The 24,617-nt window shown below is 38.1% G+C and overlaps 1 protein-coding gene across 1 annotated transcript in view; it reads right to left on the bottom strand.

Moving 5' to 3' along the window:
* Positions 1-1,897: 1,897 nt before the first annotated feature.
* tars1 (threonyl-tRNA synthetase 1) overlaps positions 1,898-24,617 on the bottom strand; it is a 38,787-nt gene continuing 16,067 nt past the window's right edge. The window contains exons 12-19 of the mRNA XM_063042897.1: positions 23,087-23,249; positions 19,931-20,068; positions 19,752-19,829; positions 13,391-13,491; positions 12,443-12,547; positions 10,479-10,551; positions 5,352-5,466; positions 1,898-3,376 (exon numbers count right to left, since the gene is read on the bottom strand). Coding sequence (XP_062898967.1) covers positions 3,228-3,376; positions 5,352-5,466; positions 10,479-10,551; positions 12,443-12,547; positions 13,391-13,491; positions 19,752-19,829; positions 19,931-20,068; positions 23,087-23,249 — 922 coding nt within the window. The 3' untranslated portion in view covers positions 1,898-3,227. The remainder of the gene's footprint in view (positions 3,377-5,351; positions 5,467-10,478; positions 10,552-12,442; positions 12,548-13,390; positions 13,492-19,751; positions 19,830-19,930; positions 20,069-23,086; positions 23,250-24,617) is intronic.

Raw genomic sequence — 24,617 nt, 5'->3', positions numbered from 1 at the left:
TGGAATTGTGAAACGGGCCCAGCACAGATTGCACTTTCTGAGGAAGCTTAAACAAGCATCACTCCCCACTAACATCTTAACTACATTCTACAGAGGCGTGGTTGAGAGTGTGCTGACCTTTTGCATCACAACCTGGTACTCCAGCTGCAGTGCTGTCGACAAAAAAGCTTTGCAGAGAGTGGTTAGGGGAGCAGAGAAGGTTATTGGGGTCTCCCTACCTTCTGTCCAAGACCTCTTTCAGACTTGATGCCTCCAGAAGACACGGTACATCATTAAAGACCCCTCACACCCTCTCCATGAACTGGTTGTTCTTCTGCCTTCAGGCCAACATTACAGGAGCATCAAAACTAAAACCACAAGGCTACTAAACAGCTTCCTCCAGTCAGACTGCTAAATAGCTGCTCCACCTGACTCTGCTTTGGACACTTTTAACTTGCACTGAATACTTATAGCGGTAAGCGTGAAGGATTGGGGTGCTTACTGATCTGGCTAACAACGGATGGTGCAATCCGGGGTATATTACGATCGAGGAACGTGTTTGCAGACTGGATATTGGACTTCGGCCACATTCCACTGTGATACAACACTTGGCGGCACGGGAGGTCATTCCTGCCTGTGGCCATCCAATGTGCAGCTCCTCCCGTGGAGGGTCGGACACCCTGAGACAATGGACTGGTCCTGGACTTATTTTCCATCTGGTATAGTTTTGCATTTTGTTGTTTGACTGTTTGTGGTTTATTTGTATTGCTATACTTACGCTCTATTCTTGGTTGGTGCGGCTGTAATGAAACCAAATTTCCCTCAGGATTAATAAAGTTTATCTATCTATCTATCTATAACTGATACATGGTTGTTCTGTTTTACTATTTATTGTTATGTTTATTATTTAGTGTTGCGTTATGTTATGATTGCACTGCGCCTGAGAAATGCTGTCTCATTCTGCCCTGCAGAGCTGATGTATGGTTAGAATGACAATAAAGTTTTTTGAATCTTTGAATCTTTAACTCTAGCCTTAAGCATCTTTCAGTCCCCACTTCCACAGTCCTCTCATTTGGCTACTTGTCCACTCACCCATTTACAATGTTTTCTTTCTGCAACTTTTTTTTAAAAAAACTTCTCTCACTTTCTGACCCAGTTGAGAGGATCTCTTGATAGATTCCAAGCACCCTAAAATCCTTCATGCTTCTAATCTCTGAACTGATACGCCATTAATATTTTTTCAAATTTGAATTTTCAACAAATTTACCAGTAATGTTCAAAGTTCAATAGGAAGTTTTCTGTAAATACTATATTATTCCTTGAATAAATAAGAGTATCAAGAAGCAAACATCAAGTCCATACACTTGCAGTTAAGAAATAATTTATAAGAAATTTTAAAAAACTGCAATCTAAGATGCTAGTAGCCATTCATTAGCTTTGGTTTTTTTAAGTTTTCACTTTGTCATTATTACACCACCACAGTATTTTCACTAATATCACATTACTCATTTGATTAAGAATATCAGAGAGAAGTAGGCTACAAAGTTACTCAATCCTGCTTCAACTCTCCAATTTCCAACCGATCCCTATATTCCGAATTATATTCTAAACCCATCTATCACAGTGTTAAGTATACTGCTAGCTTTGAATGCTTCATTGACGCCATATTTCAGGTGATGCACAGTACTGTGCAACAGTCTTAGGTTTTCAGATGGTATAGCCTCTACAGAACCCTGATCTCACCATCGTCGAGGCTGCCTGGGATTACCTGGAGAGACAGAAGCAAGGAAGATAGCCAAAGTCTGCAGGAGTGGCAAGATGCTTGTAACAACCTGCTAGCTAATTTTCTTATAAAACTGCACAACAGTGTATTTAAGAGAATTAATGCAGTTTTAAAAGACAAAGGATGATCACACCAAATATTGATTTTTAAAAACTGTTTATTTGCTCTTTATTGTAAATATTCTGATATTTACAAACATAACTTTTGAAAGCAGCTTTGCTTTACAGAATTTTTTTTTTAAACATATACGCAAGACTTTTGCACAGTACTGTATATCACCTGACAGAGTGACTGGAAGCATCTATCTGCAGGCAAGTCTACTAGTAGGTCTGCACATTGGAAAGCATTCAAATGAGAAACAGCAAAAGATCAAGGCCAATGTATTTTCAGAAAGATAAAAACCAAGGGTTATGAATAAGGAAATTCTGTATGTTAAGAGATAAAGCTTATAATAAATAGGAAACATACAGAGAACTGAGGACAGACGAGGTTGGATATTGAACTTTTTGCTGTTGGACTCTGGCCATATTCCACCGAGATACAACACTGGGCGTCATGGGAGGTTGTTCCTGCCTGTGGCCATCGAACTTTGCAGCTCCTCCCGTGGAGGGTCAGACACCCTGAGCCCATAGGCTGGTCTTGGACTTATTTCCATCTGGCATAGTTTGCATATTGTTGTTTGATTGTTTGTGGTTTCTGTATTGCTATATTTATGCTCTATTATTGGTTGGTGCAGCTGTAACGAAACTCAATTTCCCTCGGGATCAATAAAGTATGTCTATGTCTATCAAGAGAATAAACAGTGTTTATAATGGAAATTAAGTCATCAAAGAGGGGTCCACTGGTCTCATGACCTTTTAACATCTCAACTAGCTTCAGCTGAAACACATCTAGTTTCCTCTAAAGCTGTGGGCCTTCAAATGGGCTACCAAAAATGTCAACTATTCATTCCTCACTATAGATGCTGCCTGAATGTCTCCAGTATTTTGTGTGTGTTCCCAGGTAATATCCGACACAAACTACAGATGCTGGAAACTCAAAGTAATAGAAGATGCTCTAACAAATTCAGTTCTGGTTCTGGCAGCATCCATGGAAGGAGCAAAGCTACTCACAATATCCTCATCCTATCAGGAATATAATAAAATTGATCCAGGTACAAATTCATTTTATTGGACATTTTTGTTTACACTTAGTCCTGAATCACAAGAAATTTCATAACGTGAACTTTAGAAAGAGAAGAAAAAGCCACATAATATGTTTAAAGATGCTATTTTCCAAATATTTATGCAAGCTGCCATCCATATACACAAATTGAAATTGGAAGCATTTAACATTTAATCCACATTATTGGACACTGATTGGTCTTGATTATTTCATAATTTGAATTTTAAAAGCTGAATTTGTTTTTCTGATCTCCCCAATAAAAACTGTCTGGATCCACAAAGCTGAATTAAAGGAAAAATCTTCAGAACTCCTCTTCAGCATGTTTGGTTCTGGACCGCTTGTGCTGCAAAAGCCTCTCAATAGTTTCAGATATTGTGCGCTCCCCATGAACCTTGTTGTCTCGAGTACGCACATTGACCATTTCACTGCCCTTCTCTTTTTCACCAACCACTGAAAATGAAAAGTAATATAAATTTGTGATAATCTTCAATTATTAAAACATTAATCTTGGTGACCATCACCAGCTAAAACTGTGTTTTCTTTGGTACAGTGATCATTAAACATGGATTGAAAGTTGAAAATTAATTGTGAAAAACAATTTAATGCACTCTCTCTACAATTCTCTAATGATGTTAAACATTAACTGTTGTACTTCACTAAAAATGCAAAAACCTATCCACACAGCACAGATGCTTTCTGGTTTAGATAGACAACAGCTTGATATAGCACTCAGGATAATGATTGGTCTAAAAATAATTTCTGATTTAACTGTAACTGAAACATTTAAATAAATTTCTGAAATATTAGTGCAGGTATTCAAATCATTAGCTTATTAAGATAAAACATCTATCCTTCAAAGTAACAAAGAGCATTACTGTACAGGAACAGGCCTTTGGCCCACAGTGTCTGTGCCAACCATGTCAAACTAAACTAAACCCATCTGCACCATACGATATATATCACTCCATGCCTCACAATGCAACTATAACTACAAAATCCTCCAAGTGTAGACAAACCAAAGTTTTACACAACTGCAGAATGACTTAACAATTTATAAAACTAAATATCCTGTTCAATGAAGGCAAACACAGTGTATGCTTTGCTGTACTCACTGGGTCGCCACATTGAGGAAACTGTGGACACGCATCAACGTCCTTCTGTGCGTCAACACTTCTGCTATTTACTGTGTATGTTCCTCTTGCATTTGGACCTTCCAAAGTGCAACACTTCCCATTTGTCCAGATTAAATGCTTTTTGCATTTCTTTGTTCAACTGTTCCTATTCTGCTGTATCCTTTCACAAGACCATAAGACCTCGGAGCAGAATTAGGCCATTTAGCCCACCAAGTCTGCTCCCAAACTTTCCTCACCATCCTTAACTCTGCTAATTTTAGGTTGCCTTTAAATTCACTATTCAGCCCAGCTAAAATTTTGCCCAGATGACTTGTATACATCACAGACAGAGGTCTCAGCACTGATCACCATGCCAACACTGGTGGTGACAGACCTCTAATGAAAATAACACACTTCCACCACTACACTCTGGCATTTATGGCCAAGACAACTTTGAATCCAGTCTACCAGGATCTCCATAGATCTAAATGTTCCTCAGTCTTATGAGTCAATCTACCAGGTAGCCTGTCAAATGCTTTACTGAAGTCCATCATTAGCTACAGTATGCAATGCTGCATCAACACTCACATCCTTGAAAAAAAATTCAATCCTTCTAAGACATCATCGCTACTACGCAAAGCCATGCTGACTATCCTTAATAAGTAATTGCTTTTCTAAATGCAGATAAATCCCATCCACAAAAATCTGCAGTAATTTCCCCAAACCAATGACACAAGGTTTACTGGGCTGTAGTTTCATGGATTACACCCTCCAATGCCCTTCTTAAACAAAAGAAACAACATTGCTACTCTTCAGTTCACTGGTAACGTCTCAGATTAGAGGATGAAAAGATCTCTAAGGATCAAGCAATCTCCTCTTATGAGGTCGTGGGGACTTATCCACCTTATTGTTCTTCAAGAGACCCAATTCTACCCTGGAATATTATTCCCCTCCTCTGTCTCACTAACCTTCATACATAACCTATTTTCCGTAACATAATCCTACATATATTCCACCTCTCAGATCTTTATTTTCCACCACAATTTTTGCTATTCTGAATAAAGACAATGGAAACAGTGATCACTCCCCAAATCTGTTGATGTAGCACCCTACATTGTGTGGTGTCATTACCTACAGTGCTATTAAGGACAACGAACTAAAGTTGCCAATCAACTATAACCTAGCATGATAAAACTCCAAAAAAAATTAACTCCTGAAACAGAATATAAAGCTGCTGAAAGTTAACAGGACTTTCTATATCTCTTCACTCTCATGCCCCTAAATCCGCTCCCTTTCTCTTCCACCATCCTTACCAAGAATAAAATTATATTGCGCAAGTTGTGCATTTCGGATCTTCTTGTTCAGCGTGCTTCCTTGGTCGAGGTCAACGTCACTCATTAAACCAGCATCATGAAATTGGCGCTGAACCTAGATGTTTATAAATAGAATCGTTAGAGGAACACAAATTCTGAAAATAGGCTGCCTCGAATGACTTAATTTTGTGATCATCTGAAAATTGAACCCACTTTAAAGGGGTTTTAATTATTTTACAGCAAAAAAATCCATATTCTGGGATATTTGAAGAGATAATTTTTGGAAAGGTCATGGAATTAAGAACTATTAAGAAATGACTTAAAAGCCTGTGACAGACGATGTTCAAATTAAATGTCAGGACAAGCCTGATGGGCCAAATGGCCTGGCCCTAATTAGCTTTTCTTATGTTCGAATGCTCACCAATTTCCACATCGTGCAGGGAAATCTCAAGTTTGTTGCAGCTAGTTTCACAGTAAAATCTTCAAAATTCAAAGTAAATTTTTTTTAATCGAAGTACATAGCTGTCACCCATACATAATTCTGAGAATCCTTTTATTACAGGCAAGTACAGTAAATACAAGAAACACAACAGCATCAATGAAAGATCACAACCAACAGGGTAGACAACAACCAATCTGCAAAAAGCAACAAATTATGCAATACAAAAAAAAGAGAAAAATAAATAATAAAAATAAGCAATAAGTAACAAGAACATGAGATGAAGAGTCCTTGAAAGCTAATCCAGTTCAATGATGGGGCAACTGAAGTTGAATGAAGTTAGTCCCTCTGATTTGAGAGTCTGATGGTTGAGGGGTAGTAACTGTTCCTGAACCTAGTGAAACAGATCCTGAGGTTCTTGTACCTTCTTCCTGATGGCAGCAACAAGGAGAAAACAAGAGCTGGATGGTGGGGGTCCCAGATGAGGTTTGCTGCTTTCCTGTGATAGCACTCCAGGTAGGCTTTTCTTTACAGGAGCACTGGTCTTTCCATACCAGGCTGTAAAGCAACCAGTCAATATACTCTTCACCACACATCGATAGATGTTTGTCAAAGTTTCTGATGACATGCTGAATCTATGCAAACTTCTAAGAAAGTAGTGGTGCTGCTGTACTTTCTTCATAATGGTACTTAGTGCTGGACCCGGGACAAATCCTCTGATATGATAACATCAGGGAATTTAAAGTTGCTGACCCTCTCCACTGCTGAGCCCCAGATAAGGATTGGCTCACAGACCTCCAGTTTCCTCCTAAAGACAATAATCATCTCCTTCCTCTTGCTGACATCGAGTAAAAGGTGTGGCACCACTCAGCAAGATTTTCAATCTTCCTCCTATATCCTGATTCACCACCACCACTCTTGATTCAATCAATGAAAGTGGTGTCATCAGCAAACTTAAATATGGCATTGCAGCTGTGCTTAGCCCCACAGTTGTAAGTGTAAAGCGAGTAGAGCAGGGGGCTAAGCACACAGCCTTGTGGTGCACGTGTGCTGATGGAGATTGTGAAGGAAATGTTGTTGCCAATCTGAACTGTCTGGGATCTGCAAATGAGGAAATTGAGTTTCCATTTATACAAGGAGCTTAAAGTAAAAGAACCCTTCAGAACCAGTGATCACAATATGATTTGAGTTCAACTTGAAATCTTATAGGGAGAAAATTAAGTCTGATGTAAGAGTATTTCAGCGGAGCAAGGGAAATTACAGCAGTATGAGAGAGGAGTTGGTCAAAGTAAATTAGAAGGAGCTGCTGGCAGGGATGGCAGCCAAGCAGCAATGGCGTGTGTTTCTGGTAAAAGTGAGGAAGGTGCAGGACGTATGTATTCCAAAAATGAATGGCAAAATAGTACAACCATGGCTGACAAAGAAAGTCAAAGCTACTGTAAAAGCAAAATAAAGGGCATACAATAAAGCAAAAATTAGTGGGAAGATAGAGGATTGGGAAACATAGAAAACCTATGGTACAATACAGGCCCTTTGGCTCATAATGCTGTACTAAAAATGTACTTACTTTAGAAATTACCTAGGGTAACACATAGGCCTCTATCTTTCTAAGTTTTAGAAACCTGCAGAGAGCAACTAAAAAAAAACATTAGAAGGGAAAAGATGAAATATGAAAGCAAGCTAGCAAATAATATCAAAGTGGACAGTAAGTTTTTTCAAATATGTTAAAAATAAAAGAGAAATGAGAGTGGATATACAAGGGGTGATTTATAAGTTCGTGGCCTAAGGTAGAAGGAATCAATCTTAGAAAACCTAGCACATATATTGTTCAACATAGTCCCCTCCTACGTTTACACACTTGGTCCAGCAGTCATGGAGCATACGGATCTTGGACCTCCAGAAAGTGTCCACAGCAGGGGTGATTGATAAGTTCGTGGCCTAAGGTAGAAGGAGTTGAGCTATACAGCTCCCGTTACATGCACATGCAGGTCAACTCTTTGAGTGATTATGCAGAAAGTCTGAAGTTAATAACTCATCTCCTTCTACCTTACGCCACGAACTTATCAATCACCCTTGATGAGTTATTAGCTTCAAACTTTTTGTTGCCACATGCATCTGTGGAGGTCAAGTCGTTGGGTGTATTTAAGGCAGAGATTGATAGGTTCTTGATTGGACATGGAATCAAAGGTTACGGGGAGGCGGCCAGGAAATGGGGTTGAGGAAGGGGGAAAAAAAAGTATCAGCCATGACTGAATGGTAGATGGCCCAATTCTGCTCCTGTGTGTTATGGAAAGGTTAATGATAACAGTGAGCACTCCAGCCACTTGATCGGCACAGGACTTTGGTACTCAGTCAGGTACCCCATCTGGGCTAGATGCTTTCCATGGGTTCATATTCCCCAAGGATGCACTCATGTTGGCCTCGGAGACTGAAATCACAGGGTCATCAGTGGCTGTTTGTAGTTCATAAGGGTGCCTCCGTGTTCTGATGGTCAAAGCAAGAATAAATACCATAGAGTTCAGCTGGGAGTGAAGCTTTGTTATCACCTATGTCACTTGGTTTCACTTTGTCGGAGCTGATAGCATTCAAGCCCTGCAACTGCAGTCGAGCATCCTTCAGTATCTAAGTTTGGTCTAAAAATGCCACTTCATATGCAAGGTGGATTTCCAGAGACTGTACCTGGACCCCTTATATTTAACATGATTGCAAGACCGGAATGCCACTGGTCTGACCCTCAGCAGTTTGCAGATCTCATGGCTCATCCAGGGCTTCTGATTCGAGAAGATCTGAATGATTTTGGGGATACACTTGTCTATGACTGTTTTTATAATCTTGAGTAATGCCAATAGATTCACTTCCATTACTACAGGATTAGTGCCCATCCAAGTAATATAAAGGCATCACAAATAATTTATTACTGAATCTCATTAGAATAGGCATAGGCAAAGGTAACTATAGATTTATCATGAATTCCTACTTGAAATTTTTCAGTTTTATTTACAGATAAAGCATGGGACAGGCCCTCCCAGTGCAATGAGCCAGACGACCCAGCAACCCACCTGTTGAACCCTAAACCTAACTGCAGGACAATTTACAATGACCAACTAACCTACTAACCAAACGTGAGAAGCAGACAGAGGAAACTCGTGTTCACCACGAGAATGTACAAACTCCTTACAGACGGCGCCGGAGTTGAACTCCGATGCCCCAAACTGAAAAATCGTCATGCTTGCTGCCATGCTACCGTGTCAGTGAAAAAAATTTTATCAAAGTTACTCCAAAAGTTCATCTATATATAGAACTAGACAATGGGGTGACCCGTTGGGGAACCCTTTGAGAGAAGGGTAGTGCAGTCTGATGTGACCAGAATGAACATTAAATTTTCCTGAATGCTATTGGTATCGCTTTGCTTTGGAAACTGAAGTAGAAAACCTCAGTTTATGAAAGAAGAATGACGCATAGCAAAGCAAATATAGCTGCTCCTCGTTTAACGAAGGATACTTTTGATGGCAACATTTCTGGTTTATCTGCCACCCTTGTGCCTCTCGTTGTCATTCTGGAGACGTGCAGTCCTTTCATCCCCCGTCTCTTCATCTCTTCTGCTGTTTGTTGTTTGTCTCTGATCCTGGAGACGGGCATGCCTCCCCTCCTTTGTCTCTCTTCTCTCACCTTTTTTTGTCCTGACTCTTTGATCCTGGAATCGTGTGGCCCTGGCCTCATCCGATTCTTGTACTTCCTCTCCTTGCCACTTCCCGACAACGTTTGGCATCTTCTCTTGACCATAATGTCCCCCTTCCCTTTCCACGTGGCATAATTAGGCTGACCATTTTTTTTAACCCTAATTCTGGATAGAAGATGCGAAGCAGTAATACCAAAGGATGCTGATTATTCTTGATGATGTGGTTGGCGCTCTCCTAAATGGATGTGATATGGTCACCGATGTCCTTTGACTGCAGCAAAGGGTTTTATGGGTGTCTCGAAGTACGTCATTACAATAAGATTTAATTATCTCTTATTGATGGGTGGCAGTTAGATCTGTCCCAATCCTGCACATGCTGATGGTGATTAGCAGAATGTGACCCCACGAAATAGAGCTGCCCTGCCTTTTGCTCCGGTAGGTGTTGCTGCTGAGGCTGGCCGTGCGCATGCGTCGGGCTGTCGCATCCCGATTTCCATGATGGCCGATCGGGTCTCGGGTGAAAGCCAGCCTGTTGATTTTTGGGGAATGAGCAATTTTATATGAATGTATAACCCTGAACTTTGCCTGCATTCTGTAAGTTAACGCATTTTAACTCGATTTAGGCAAAAAAAGTGCCGGTGTAATACACCGTTTGCGCTAATTGGAGGTCACAAACAAGACAGACAGACAGAGCATGAGAGTTTTAGTATTATATAGATAACATAATATAACAAGATTTCTTCATCAACTGATTCTATTAACTTTTACCTGAAACTCAACAAAATACAAAAACAATCCTGTAGTCTGAACAGAAAATCACAAGGAGTTATAGATAAAAAAAAATCTTACACAGACTACTATTGCTTTACTACAATGGAACTCACCTACTGCAACTCACTTGAAAACCCTAGCTCTTTTGCATTAGTTGCATTCTATTAGCTCTCAACAGTTTATATACATCTGTCTCACAATATGGACAAACGAAAGAGAACATCTTCCTCAACTTTACCTTTTGTGCATATTCTTCACATGTAGGTCCCACAGGTACAACCATAACTTGACGTGGAGACAGCCAGAGGGGCCTGCAAGATAAAAAAAAAACAGTATATGTGAGAAAATTGTGCTATTTAATAAGGGTGGTGTAAGTAATGTCACTCTTTCAGGGAGGAAACCTCATTCTCCCAGGATCACTAACTTCCTGCACTGTTCAGTCATTTCTGCACTTAACTACCAGTGTCCAGTATCTGAGCAATAGGCTAGATGAAAAAGCAGTTAACTATCAGGCCAAGGAAACTAAGTGCTGTAATCATTAATTTACAAATGAATCAACAATGCCAAGTTCTACTTTTATTACATCATCTTCCAGAAAGCCTAATAAATATACATTTTCATAATTCTAGTCATTAATTGCTACATTTGTATGAACTTTATAGTTGCCTCAGGAAATCCTAGCAAAATATTTCAGAAGTATAATCAAAGTAAATTATCCAAGTACATATGTCACCATATACAACCCAGAAATCCAGATTCTCACAGCATACACAGCAAATCCAAGAAACACAATAAAATCAATGGAAGACCACACCCAGCAGGACAAAAAAACCAATGTGCAAAAGACAAGCTATGCAAATACAAAGAAAAAATAATAGTTAATAATAAAAAAAATAATTTTCTCAGATTGAGTTTAGAAAATATAAAATTATTAATAGCAGTCACATTGTGAAGTGGGAATGCAGCAGCCGACTTACAGGTAGCCAACACCCACAATCAACAATGCAATAATTACTGCATCAATTCAGTTACTTTGTTAGTCATGGATAAAATATTGGTGGACTAACAGGAATGTCTTCTTTACAGTTTTCCAAAATATTAACATGGAACCTCATATACTCTTGATTGCATGGTTTCAGTTTAATATAACACCGACAATAAAGCATTTCTTCAATATAGAACTGGAGTCTCAATCCCAATTTTTATGTTCTAATTTGCAGAATTCTGACACAATTGCTATCAATCAAGTCACATTTGATACACCAAATAAGAAGATACATTAATAGATTAATTTTTTTCTGATCTCAAGTTCTCTAATTAAATGCAGCTAACTTTTTGATCTATTTTCTGCTTTTCGTTTTTCTTTGGGAAGGTATTAGACTAAACCAGTAGAACTGGATCATTTCATTTCCACTCTGTTATTCAGCATACCTTTTTTTTAAAAATTGGGAGGAAGCTTCTCTTAATCCTCTATGGCTCTTCATTATAAAAGCATTGTAAAAAGCAGGATTTTAGGAGTGATTACAACCAGATTATTTGGTATTCTGGATTTAGAAACTGGAAGGATTATTCATTTTGCTATTAACATATTTGGATTGCAAACTTAGTTCTTGTAACCATTTTGGCTTGTTGCAAAATAGCTGACCAAAACTTCAATTTCCTCCTACAGGAGGCCACAGCTGAGCAAGTCTCAGACAACCCAAGGTCAAAGATAACTGAAAATGCTATCATCTTGTCAATAATGGTGTAGAAATTCCTGCAGCACTCATCTAATCTTCCACTTAAGATCCACAGTACTAGGATCCTCTCAAATTCTATTGTCTCTCTCTCTCGACTGCATGCCAGCTGCGACACATCTGATTTTTAATCCCAACTGCCAGATCAGATTCTATCATCAGATGGTTGTTCTTAACGGGGCTAAGGTTCAGCATTACTCATAGCATACTACCAACCACCTTAAATTCAAAACTGAAAAACACTTTCTTTACAATAATTAAGGGCAAGTGGATTGATCTCAGAGACAGAAATTGGATAACAATATGTAACATCAATATGCAGAAGTGCATGCATCACATTCAAATACAATTTAATATCAAAAATCGTATGTATGCAAACATTTTTGAAAGCAATGTATACTAAGAAATATAAAATCTACTGTTCTTGATAGAATCAGAATGTAATGAAACTAGAAATAAATATTACCATTTGCCCCCGTAGTTTTCAGTCAAAATAGCAATCATTCGTTCCACAGAACCCAGGATGGCACGATGAATGATAACTGGCCTATTCTGCTCACCACCATCAGGACTGTGAAGTTAAGTGACACTATGTCAGTACTTAGTCATTTCTAAAATATTATGCTTTATAGACCATAAACAAAGGCAAGAAATTAACCCGTAAGGTTTGAAACTTAATGAAAGGTATTGATTATTTTCATCCAACTAGAAATCTATTGGGAGTATGTTTCAGAAGGTTCTCATATAGGTTGCTAAATCATGTCACGATGCGTAAAGATGTACAGCATTTTGAATCAAACAAATACTGTTATGAAGAAGTATAAGGTAGAGATATTTTAGCAGAAGCCATACTGCTGGGCGAGTGGAGATTCCAAAAAAAAACAACACAATTCAGTAAACACTGAAAATGAAAAAAGTGCTGCAATGTTAAATTCATTTGTACTGCACTCAATTGGTTAAGAACAGTGGAAATGCAGAAGACAGCAAGCAAAGATAACAAAGGATTTGGCTGATGTTTACATCAACTGCTTTCATGAACATACTTGCGAATATTTAACTTTATAAAATTTGCAAATTTTTATCCTCTGGAAAAACTATTTTAAACTAGAACTCTGACAATAACAATTTTGCTCATTTTTATTCATATTGTTTTTGTAGCAATATATTTCATCAACTGTGATCAGAAACATGAAAAAGCAGACCCTTGTTTCAGGATTAGCTTGTGAAATAATTAACTCCAATTTCCAAACACTGAAATTAGAGAAATCATCCTACCATTGCACAAGATTTTTGTCATTACTAAAATTATTTAGATACCACCTCAGCAAATGTTAAACCTTTATGGGTAGAAAACAAACAATCTAACACATACCATGCAAATAGACTGTTCATAAACGATGCACTTGAGGCTTACCTCACATAGGTCAAGTCAAATCTGATTGGCAACTGAAAATCCAATTGAATTGTAGCACATTGATGATATCTACCAATAGCATCTTTGATTTTTATGTCAATCTGCAAGAATATTTTAAAATAAATTAGAAAACTTACAATGGGACTCTCTTGAAGCACTAGATGGAGTAAGTCGCATTTTGGCTTTGCTCCATCCATTTTTCAATTCTTTTACCACCCCTTTATTATTTATATTAACGTGTTTATAACACTTTTACATGCTTGAATTTTGATTTTTAATTGCTGGAAATGGCAACCAGAGGGGAAAAGGGACTAACTGAAGGCAAGGAAGGCAATGATGGAAATGGAGAGGAAGGCGGCAATCCTAAATAGTCTAAACAGCCTAAACAGGCTCAACTCACTTTGGGAGCTATATCAGAGCTCTTGGATGATAAATTTGATAAAAGATTTTCTACTTTGAAATACTGTTAAAAGAGATGGAAGATAGATTGGGAGCACTTAAACGTGAGAACGAAAAACAACAACGGCTAAGTTCTGAGCTTGATGAAGCTGGCAGACAAACGGACTGTAGATTGGGTTTGCTGGAGAAGAAATTAATTGCGACCACTCAAACACTTGAACAGTATAAAGTCAAGATTATTGACTTGGAAAGTCGCAGTCGTAGACAGAAATTGCAGATTATAGGACTTCGTGAAGACGTGGAGAATGGCGACCTTACTAAGTTCTTTGCTCAATTTTTAAAGGATGTGTTCAGTTTTGAAGTTTTTTCTACTCCCCCTATACTTGATCGCACACACCGGGCGCTGAGGGCAAAACCCCCGAAAGAATTGAAACCCCGACCTGTTATACTTCAATTTCACTATGTGCATACCAAGGAGCATTTAATTTGAGTTGCCCATCACAAAGGGGTTATTGAACACGGAGATCTCAAATTTCGTCTGGTGGAAGACTACAGTCCAGAGGTAATGCAAGAGAGATCCCTTTTTAAGTCGGTGATGTCGGAATTATATCAAAGGAGGTTTCAACCTGCTCTATTATTTCCAGCTCGCCTAAGGGTTGTTTTGTCTGATAAATCACGTAAATGGTTTAAATCCGTGGATGAAGCTCGTCAATTCCTTGACAATTAAGGCTCGATTTTAGCTAATAAATTTACTGTTTCTTCATGCTTTGGCGACTGATTGTTTTATTTTGAAATATTAATAAGATTGTATTCTGTTTCACTTTTCAAGATTTCGCCTTTCAGAATGTTTTGCAAATGGCTGTTTTCTAAATATTTGTTTAGTCCTTTTCATGATATTTTTCTCAAAATGTTTTGTCTGTGGGTGGTATTTTACATTCTTTTCATTTGGAGATATGCTTTCAAGAGAGATGGGGGTAGGGCAGTTTTTAGTTAGCTTTCTGGTTGTCTGTTGGCCAGTTTTTTTTCAGGCTTTGGTGGGTAGGGGATGGGATTACTTTTAGCATATTTTTTTTTCATCTGGGCTGATCTGAAACTACAAAGATGTCTGAATTGTCGTAACTTCCAGTTCCTCCTCAAACTTTTTTCCCTCTTCCTGAGTCATGATTTTCCTATGCTGTAAAGCTAACCCTTTACATACCAAATGCCTTACTTAAGTAAAATGGATAATATTATTAACTTTGTTTCATGGAATACAAATGGTTTGAACCATTTGATTAAACGGAAGAAGATTTTTCAAGTTTTTCATAGATTGAATGCTCAGATTATCTTTGCCCAGGAGACTCATGCGAAGAAGGAGGATAATCAGCAGTTTTTTTAGGTTTTGGAAGGAAGAACAGTTTCATTCGAACTCACAATCCAAGGTAAAAGAAGTCCCTATTTTTATAGACTCCTCAATTTCATTTGCTCATTATGAAATAATTTCAGACCTGAATGGTAGATTTCTGTTAGTTACTGATTTACTTTATAACTAAAAAGTTGTTCTGGTTAATATTTATGCACCAAATACTGACTATCCTGAATTTTTCAAGCATTCATTTGCATCTCTTCCTAACTTAAATGAATATACGTTGATAATTTTAACTGTTGCTTGAATCCCTCAATGGACAGGTCTGCGCCCAATCAGGTACCTCCAATTAAATCCACTATTTTCATTAATTCCTTTTTAATTGACTTCAGAATTTTAGATGTTTGGAGACTTATAGTTTAATGATAAAGAGTTCTCATTTTTTTCTCATGTATATCATAATTACTCTAGAATTGATTACTTTTTTATCGACTCTCGATCAGTTTTGTCTGTGAGTACGATGCAATCACTATCTCTGATCATGCACCTTTGAAACTATCAATTAAATTAGCTAATGTAATTTCCAGTGCTAGACAATGGCGGTTTAATTCCACTCTGCTTCAGGATCTAAACTTTGTCAACTTTATTAAAGAACAGATTGCCTTTTTTTTTTTAACTAACTTTACGGAAGAAATTTCCAGTGGGAGATTATGGGATACTTTTAAAATATATATTCGTGGGCAAATTATTTCATACTCTGCTGGATTGAAAAAAACAAATTAATAATGAAATACATACATTGGTTGATAAGATTAAAGAAATTGATAAAGAATACTCTGTAGCTCCTAATCTGGAGCTTTATAAAAAGAGAGTTGAACTTCAGATGCAACACAATTTGTTATTAACTTCCCCGATTGAAAATCAGTTACTTAAAACTAAGAGCCAATTTTATATACATGGTGATAAATCGGGCAAATTACTGGCCAGCTAACTGAAAGCTGCTTCAGCTAAACATCTGATTAGTAAAGTTCGTACATGATATTTTGACGGTTGATCATGACAAAATCAACAAATCTTTTCAAGAATTCTATTCCTCTTTATATCAATCAGAAATTCCTGAAGATTCTACCATAATGTATGAATTCTTAAGGCAATTGAATGTTCCGAAATTATCACTTAATGAACGTTTAGCACTAGATGCACCACGGAAGAAGAAACTAAGAAAGCAATTTTTTCGATGAATTCGGGTAAAGCACCAGGTTTGGATGGATATACAGCAGAATTTTTAAAATCCTTTTCAAATTTACTTTCCCCTTGGCTATGTAGAATTTTCAAGGATGCCTTATTTATACGTAAATTACCACAATCCTTTTACGAAGCATCCATTTCTTTTAATTCCTAAAAGAGATAAAGACCTCACTGATTGTGCATCATATAGACCTACATCTTTGTTGAATGGTGATTCCAAAATTTTTTCCAAAATATTAGCAAACAGATTGGAAAATGTACTGCCACAAATCATCTCTGATGATTAGCCCAAAGTTTATATCTTGGATTAAATTGATATATTATACACCTTTGGCTTCTTTATTCACCAATAATCAGATACCCCTTTTTTAGGCTTTTTAGAGGCACTAGTCAGGGCTGTCGTTTAAGCCCTTTATTATTTGATATAGCCTTGGAACTCTTGGCAATTGCTCTTCGTGATTCACCCAATATATGGCGGGAGGAGAAGATGACAACGCAACGCAGCTCACAGCGGCCACTCCGGTGATGATATCTGTTCATCTGTCAAGTAGGGTGCCGTGCACAGTCCTGATTTGATGGAGACAGGCATGAGAGCACAGGGCAACATCTGTTGAAACTTCTGAAATGCCTACTTCGCTGCCGCTGCTACTGTGTGATCCAGAATCTCCGGAGGGGAAGGCCCCAAGTCCTCGGCTTTGCTTGTTGCTTGGCGGCCGGGGCCAGGGTCGAAACACTCGGCAGAGATGGTGCTCGGTGCTGGAGGGCTGGTCAGAGGCTCAAAGTTTTCGGACAGACTCAGAGTCGGCTGTGGTCGGGTGCTTCCAATGCATCGGCAAGTTTGCGGTGCTTGGGGGTTCATGGCAGGGAGAGTTTCTCCCTTCTACCATCTGCGTGAGATGATGGGGCTATCAGGACTTGAGACTTTATTTTTACCGCGCCCATGGTCTGCTCTTTATCAAATTACGGTATTGCTTTGCACTGTTGTAACTATATGTTATAATTACGCAAACACGAGGAAATCTGCAGATGCTGGAATTTCAAGCAACACACGTAAAAGTTGCTGGTGAACGCAGCAGGCCAGGCAGCATCTCTAGGAAGAGGGACAGTCGACGTTTCGGGCTGAGATCCTTCGTCAGGCCGAGTCTTGGTTTGTCCTGTGTTTCTGTGATAACTTTCTAGAGAAACATTGTATCATTTTTTAATGCATGCATTTCTAAATGACAATAAATGAGGACTGAGTGTCCTCATAATCTAATCTAAGATTTGGAATTATTCGTGGGAATGGGACGTATAAGGTATCACTATATGCAGATGACCTGCTACTATGTATCTCTAACCCAGAGAAATCCATCCCTGTAGTAATATCACTACTTGCTCAGTTTAGTAGTTTTTCTGGTTATAGATTGAATCTTAATAAGAGTGAGCTTTTTCCATTAAATATGCAAGTTCTGATCTATAGACAATCACCATTTAGACTAGTCACTGATAATTTTACCTATCTGGGTGTCAAAATAAAAAGCATAAGGATCTATTTAAAGCTAACTTTTTACCATTAATTGATCATTTTAAACAATTGTTTACTAAATGATCCCCATTGCCCTTATCACTGATTGGTCGAATTAATACTATTAAAATGACTGTTTTATCTACATTTCTGTATCTATTTCAGGTGGTACCAATTTTTATTTCTAAATCCTTTTTTGATATTATTGATTCTAAAATTTCTTCATATATATGGCAGAATAAAAATCCTAGATTAAGTAAGAAATATTTACAGAAATCAAAAAAGGATGGTGATGGTTTGGCATTGCCGAATTTAAGATTCTAGTACTGGGCAATTAATATTTGATATCTAATGTTTTGGACGCAAGATTGGGATGAAATTCAATGTCCACGATAGGTGAACCTTGAGAGTGAGTCTGTGCGGGGGTTCTCATTGGCTTCTAGTTTAGGAGCTTCGCTTCCCTTTGCATTAACTGAATTGAATAAACAAATGATTAATCCAATAATTAAACATACAATACGAATATGGTTTCAATTTCGTAAATTTTTTGGATTGAATAAATTTATCCTATCTAGTCCTATGATATCTAATTTTTTCTTTCAACCATCTAGAATTGATCAAGCTTTCTTTTTATGGAAAACGAAGGGAATAGTATGTTTTCATATTTTATTCATGGATAATTGTTTCATGTCATTTGAACACTTATCTAATAGATATAATTTGCCTAGTTCACATTTTTTCAGATATTTACAGATTAGAAATTTTTTGAATACTATTTTACCTTCTTTTCCGATACCACATCAAACTGATATTACAGAAAAAATTCTAGGTTTAAACCCCTATCAGAAGCATTTAATAGCAATTGTTTATTACTTAATTACAAAAATACATCTAGATACATCTGATAAAATAAAGAATGAATGGGAAAGAGAACTTCAGATATTCTTACCTATAAAGAAATGGGAGAAAATTCTCCAACTAGTTAATACTTCTTCAATATGTGCTAGACATGCTTTGATACAAGTTAAAATAGTTCATAGGGCCCATATATCTAAGGATAAATTAGCTCGTTTTTATCGCCTGTTTGTGGCAGATGTAATTCTGAGGTAGCCTCTTTGATATATACGTTTTGGTCTTGGCCTCTTTTGGATAAATATTGGAAAGACAGCTTTGATATTATTTTGGTAGTTTTGCATATTAATTTAAAACCTCATCCTATTACTGCAATTTTTGGATTATCAGTGATAGATGCTAGTCATTTATCCCCTTCAGCTTACCGTTTGATTGCATTTGTTACATTAATAGCCAGAAGATCCATTTTATTTAAATTGAAAGATTCTGATCCCCCTACTACATTTCAATGGTTTTCCCAAACTATAACATGTTCAAACTTGGAAAAAATTAGCAGTGGGACTATTGACCCTTCGGTTAAATTTGAAGAAACCTGGAGGCCATTTATTCAACATTTTCATATGATGTAAGCTGGCCCTTTCTGAATCCTTTTCAACAACCTTTTGTTTATGTATAGAGGAGCGGAGTTAATGACAGACAATGATTTTAACCGATGGAACATGACAGCCCAGTCTTTGTTTTGTTCTGTTTTTGTCTTTTTTTAAAGCTTAGGGGGTTTTTCGTTTAAAAATTCTTTTTCATGTTCAATTATTAAGAGATTGGGAGGCTTAAATTACATATCCTACTCGGAATTTGTGTCTGTATACGTTAACCGTTATTAATGTAATCCCAATCTCTTTGTATCATTATTATTGTTATGTTTATTAATTCAAAACTTAATAAAAAATTGAAAAGAAAGAAAACTTTCAGTATCATATTGAATACTTCTGATGCGATGTTCTATTCTAAATTACCTTTGGCCCATAGAAAGCACCATCGCCAGGGTTCAAAGACCATTTCTCACCAAAAGCATTGAGGCTGTTTTCTAGTTGCTGTTGGAAAAAGTTTATACCATCACTGATCAGATTCAAAAATGTACAAGGAAACAGCATTGAATATATCAGTGTCATTGATTACATGCAAGATCACATACCTTCTCAGCAGTGTTCCACACTTCAATATCACCAAGAAATTTCTCTGGGCGAGTGGAAAGCTCAAGTTTGAGAGTAAATCCAAAAACATCATAGACAGCACGCAGAAAGTCCAGGCAACCCTTAATCTCTGACTCAATCTGACACAAACAAAAAATATTACAATCGATATAAATATCATTAATATAGGTTGGCATTGAAACAATGACATAATGAATAAAGGTTATGTACTTTAGCGCCAGTCATGTTCCCATTTTGTATAAAACAACATCTGTAAAAATGTAAGAATTTACTCACACAGAAACAAGTTTAACAATTCCAAGTTATGGAGGCAAGGAAAACTTCTAACGTACAGGGCATCTCCTCATCTGCAATTTGAACTGGCATATCAAGAACAATTTTGCAATACTATGTAAAAACTCATACCTATATACATCTACATATATTCATCTTCAGTTTATATCATTTACCTTCCAATTCAGGGAGCTCCTTGCACATTGTCAATGGCAAAAATGATACAAGCACTAGTTCATCATTTCAAAATTCAAAGTAAAATTTATTATCAGAGTACAAACATGTCACCACATAAAACCCCGAGATTCTTTTTCTGTTGGCATACTTAGCAAATCTCTATAACAGTAACTGCAAAATGTAAACATCAGGAACTGTGAAATGTGAACAAACTGTGCTAACACACATACAAATTAATAGCAATAAATAACGAGCATGTAATTACGAGACAAGAATGCTTAAATGAGTGTAGCTATCCCCTTTTGTTCAAGAGCCTGGTGGTTGAGGGGTAGTAAACGTTCTTGAACCTGCTGGTACAAGTCCAGAGGCACCTGCACCTTCTATCTGATGGCAGCAGCAAGAAAAGAGCATGGCCTGGGTGGTGAGGATCTTTTCTATGGCAACGTCTCATGTAGACATGCTCAATGTTTGGGAGGGTTCTACCCATGACATACTGGGCCAAATCCACTACCTTTTGTAGGATTTTCCACTCAGAGGCATGGTGTTCCCATACCAGGCCGTAATACAGCCAGTTAGCACACCTTCCACCATATGTATAGAAATTTGCCAAGGTTTTCGATGACATGCCGAATCTCCACAGACTCCTGAAGAAGTTGAGGCACAGTCATGCTTTCTTCACAATAATATTTATATAAGGAATCCAGGACAGGTCTTCTGAGATAGTGACAGCCAAGAATTTAAAGTTACTGACCCTATCCACCTCTGATCCTCTGATGATTACTAGCTCATGGACCACTGGTTTCCCTCTCCTGAAGTCTACAATCAGTTCCTTGGTCTAACTGACATTGAGTGAGAAGTTGTTGTTATTACACCACTCAGCCAAGTTTTCAATCTCCCTCCTGTATACTGATTCATCACCCCTTTTGATACAGCCCACAACAGTGGTGTCATCAGCAAACTTGTATATGGTGTTTGAGCTGTTCTTAGCCACACAGTCAAAGGTGTAAAGCAAGTAGAGAAGGGGGATAAGTACACATCCCTGCAATGCTCCTGTGCTGACGGAGATTGTGGAGGAGATGCTTTTGCCAATCCGAACGGACTGAGGTCACCAAATGAGGAAATCCAGGATCCAATTGCACAAGGGGTTGAAGTGCATATCTTGGAGTTTACAGATTAGTTTTGAAGAGATGATGATGTTAAATGCTGAGGTGTAATCGATAAAGAGCATCCTGATGTATGCATCTTTGCTGACCAAATGTTTCAGGGTTGTGTGGAGTCAACAAGATAGCAGCTTCTGTAGACCTGTTGCTTTGATAGGTGAATTGGAGCGGATCCAAGTCACCACTCAGACAGGAGCTGATATGCTTCAATACCAGCCTTCCAAAACACTGTGGATACAAGTGCCACTGGATAACAGTCATTTAGACAGGTTACCACGCTCTTCTTGGGCACAGGTACGATCGATGCCTGCTTGAAGCAGGTGGGTACCACATACTGCCAAAGCGAGAAGCTGAATAAATCTGTGAATACACCATCAGTTGGTCTGCACAGGTCTTCGGTACGCAGCCAGGTAGTCCGTCTGGACTGGATGCTTTCCTTGGATTCACTAGGTTGAAGGCAGCCCGCACATCACCTTCAGGTACTGAGACCAAAGATCATTGGGAGACATGGGGATGCGCAATGGTTCCTCCTTGTTCTGGTGATCAAAGCAAGCATAGAAGGCACTGAGCTCATCTGAAAATGAAGCTCTGCTGTACCTTATGTCACAAGATTTAATTTTGTAGCAGATTGTGGATACAAGTGCCACTGGATAACAGTCACTTAGACAGGTTAACACGCTCTTCTTGGGCACAAGTACGACTGAAACCTGCCACTGCTGTCGGGCATCCTTCATTGATTCCCATCTTGTCCAGAATCTCTACTTAACCTGTGAGATGGCTTTCTGAAGATCAAACCTGCACCTCTTGTAGGATTCTTGATCTCCAGACTCGAATGCCTCTGACCTGGCTCTCAACAGGTTCTGGATTTCATTGTTCAGGGTTTCTAATTAGGGAAAACCTGAACAATTTTGTGGAGACACACTCATCCACAACTGTTTTAATAAAGTCTGTAACGACCCTGAAATAGTCATTCAGATCCTCGGGTAAGTTGTTTAACACAGCCCAGTCCACCAACTCAAGGCGATCCTGTAACCGTTCCTAAGCCTCCCGCAACCACTTCGTAGTTGTCTTGATACCTGGAGCCTTGCCCTTTGGACTCTGTCTGTATACACATAGTAGGAGTACAGTCAAGTGATCCAACTTGTCAAAATGTAGTCTTGGAAAGGACGATATGCATTCCTTATCGTAGTGTAGCATGCAATAGCTAAACCTTTCGGTTGTTAATATTACTTTCATTTAAGGAACTAAATTTACCATATTACAAATACTGTTTTTCAGATTTCACTGTTGAGCCAAGATCTATAACATAACCATGCAGTGGACAACCTTCAACAATTAACTGCTCTTTAGTTCTACGCAAATGGATCATCTAATATATTCAAGGTCACTCTTTCCGCTCTCTCCTACAATTTGATGGTTCTTAAAATCTAAGCTTGGGGTCATCAAACCACTTATTTTAAGTTTATTCCATCATAGCTGCCACAATTTTAATTACATTACTGACTTTGGCTGTAAAGCATAACATACCTGTTCCATAGTGCAGAAAATGTGGGCATCATCCTGCTGAAACCTGCGCACCCGAGTCAAGCCAGTCAGCGCTCCCGACAGCTCATTGCGATGAAGAACCCCAAAATCCGCATATCGCAGTGGCAGCTCCCGCCAGGACCGTGGCCGATGGTCAAACATAAGGCTAAAACATGATCAAATCAAATAAATGCCTTACAAATTCAAAGAAGAGGTGCAGAGAATATAGATGAAGAAGAGGAGGAAGAACTGGAAGAGACTGGAAGTAAAGGAGACGACGGAGACATAAGAGAGGCTTTATTGCAATTAACAGCTGAACTAAGAAAATTAAGAACAGAGCTTAGAGATGTGAAAGAAACTTCAGAAGATGGAAAGAACAATGGAGCATATTAACAATAGAGTGGAAAAAACAGAAAATGATGTGCTTGCCTGGAACACGGAAAGAAATCGACTCTTGGAGAAAGTGGATGTGTTGGAAAATTTTAGTAGACGTAATAACATTAAAATTGTTGGTCTTAAAGAAGGTATAGAGGGAGATAATCCAATAGAATTTTTTCAAAAATGGATCCCGAAAACCTTGCAAATGAAAGAGGAAGACCAATCAATTGAAATTGAGCGGGTACATAGAGCTCTAAGACCAAAACCACAAGATGATCAATATCCACGATCAATTTTAATAAAATTCTTAAGATTTCAAGACAAAGAAAGGATTTTACAGGCGGCTGCCCAAGCTGCCAAGAAGAGAAAAGGGCCACTGATGATAGAAGGGAAGAGAATTTTTTTCTACCCTGACATAAGTTATGGACTTTTGAAGAGAAGGAAAAAATTTAATCCAGTGAAAAAAGCCCTATGGGATCACGGTTATCGATTTATATTGCGTTATCCTGCAACCTTGAAGATTTTTTTGCCTGGTGGAGAAAAAAGATTTTTTGAAGATTACCAGAAAGCGGAGGAGTTTGTGCAAGATTCTTTGAATATTCACCAGATACAAGAACAAATCTAGGGGAGCGAGATGGATTGAAGATGAAGACTGGATCAAGGACTAGGCCTGCTGGATTTTTAGGCGGATGAATATATAAATATATTATTAATTATATCAGGGAGGGGAAGAAAGGTTAAAATTTGGGGAATATTAGTTGGGAATAATGACATTAATTTTTTTATATATATACAATTTTTTGTTATGGGGGAGCTGGAAGAAACACTGACCAATCGCTACGTTATTCATGTGTGCAAGCATGGCAATAGCCACGACCCGCACAATGGAGGGGGGTAGTGTTGTGTATCTTTTCATTCACAACATTAGTGGGGGGGTATTTTGTTTTTTTCTTTTTTTGTATCTTATCTATCTTTTTTTTTCTTTTTGCCTGGATGATTGGGAGGGAAACACATAGCAACATGGTGAAGTTCAAAGAGATTCCCCAGGGAACTATGAGAGTTGAGAAGCTAAGTAATGTTTTAGATTTTAAGAGATAAATATGAAACATTTTTGAATATTTGGAGCCCTTTTTACAGCTCCAATGATGAAGATCTT

Source organism: Mobula hypostoma, chromosome 3 (assembly GCF_963921235.1).
Source record: "Mobula hypostoma chromosome 3, sMobHyp1.1, whole genome shotgun sequence".
NCBI lineage: Eukaryota > Metazoa > Chordata > Chondrichthyes > Myliobatiformes > Myliobatidae > Mobula > Mobula hypostoma.
This window is presented reverse-complemented; position numbering and strand designations above follow the sequence as displayed.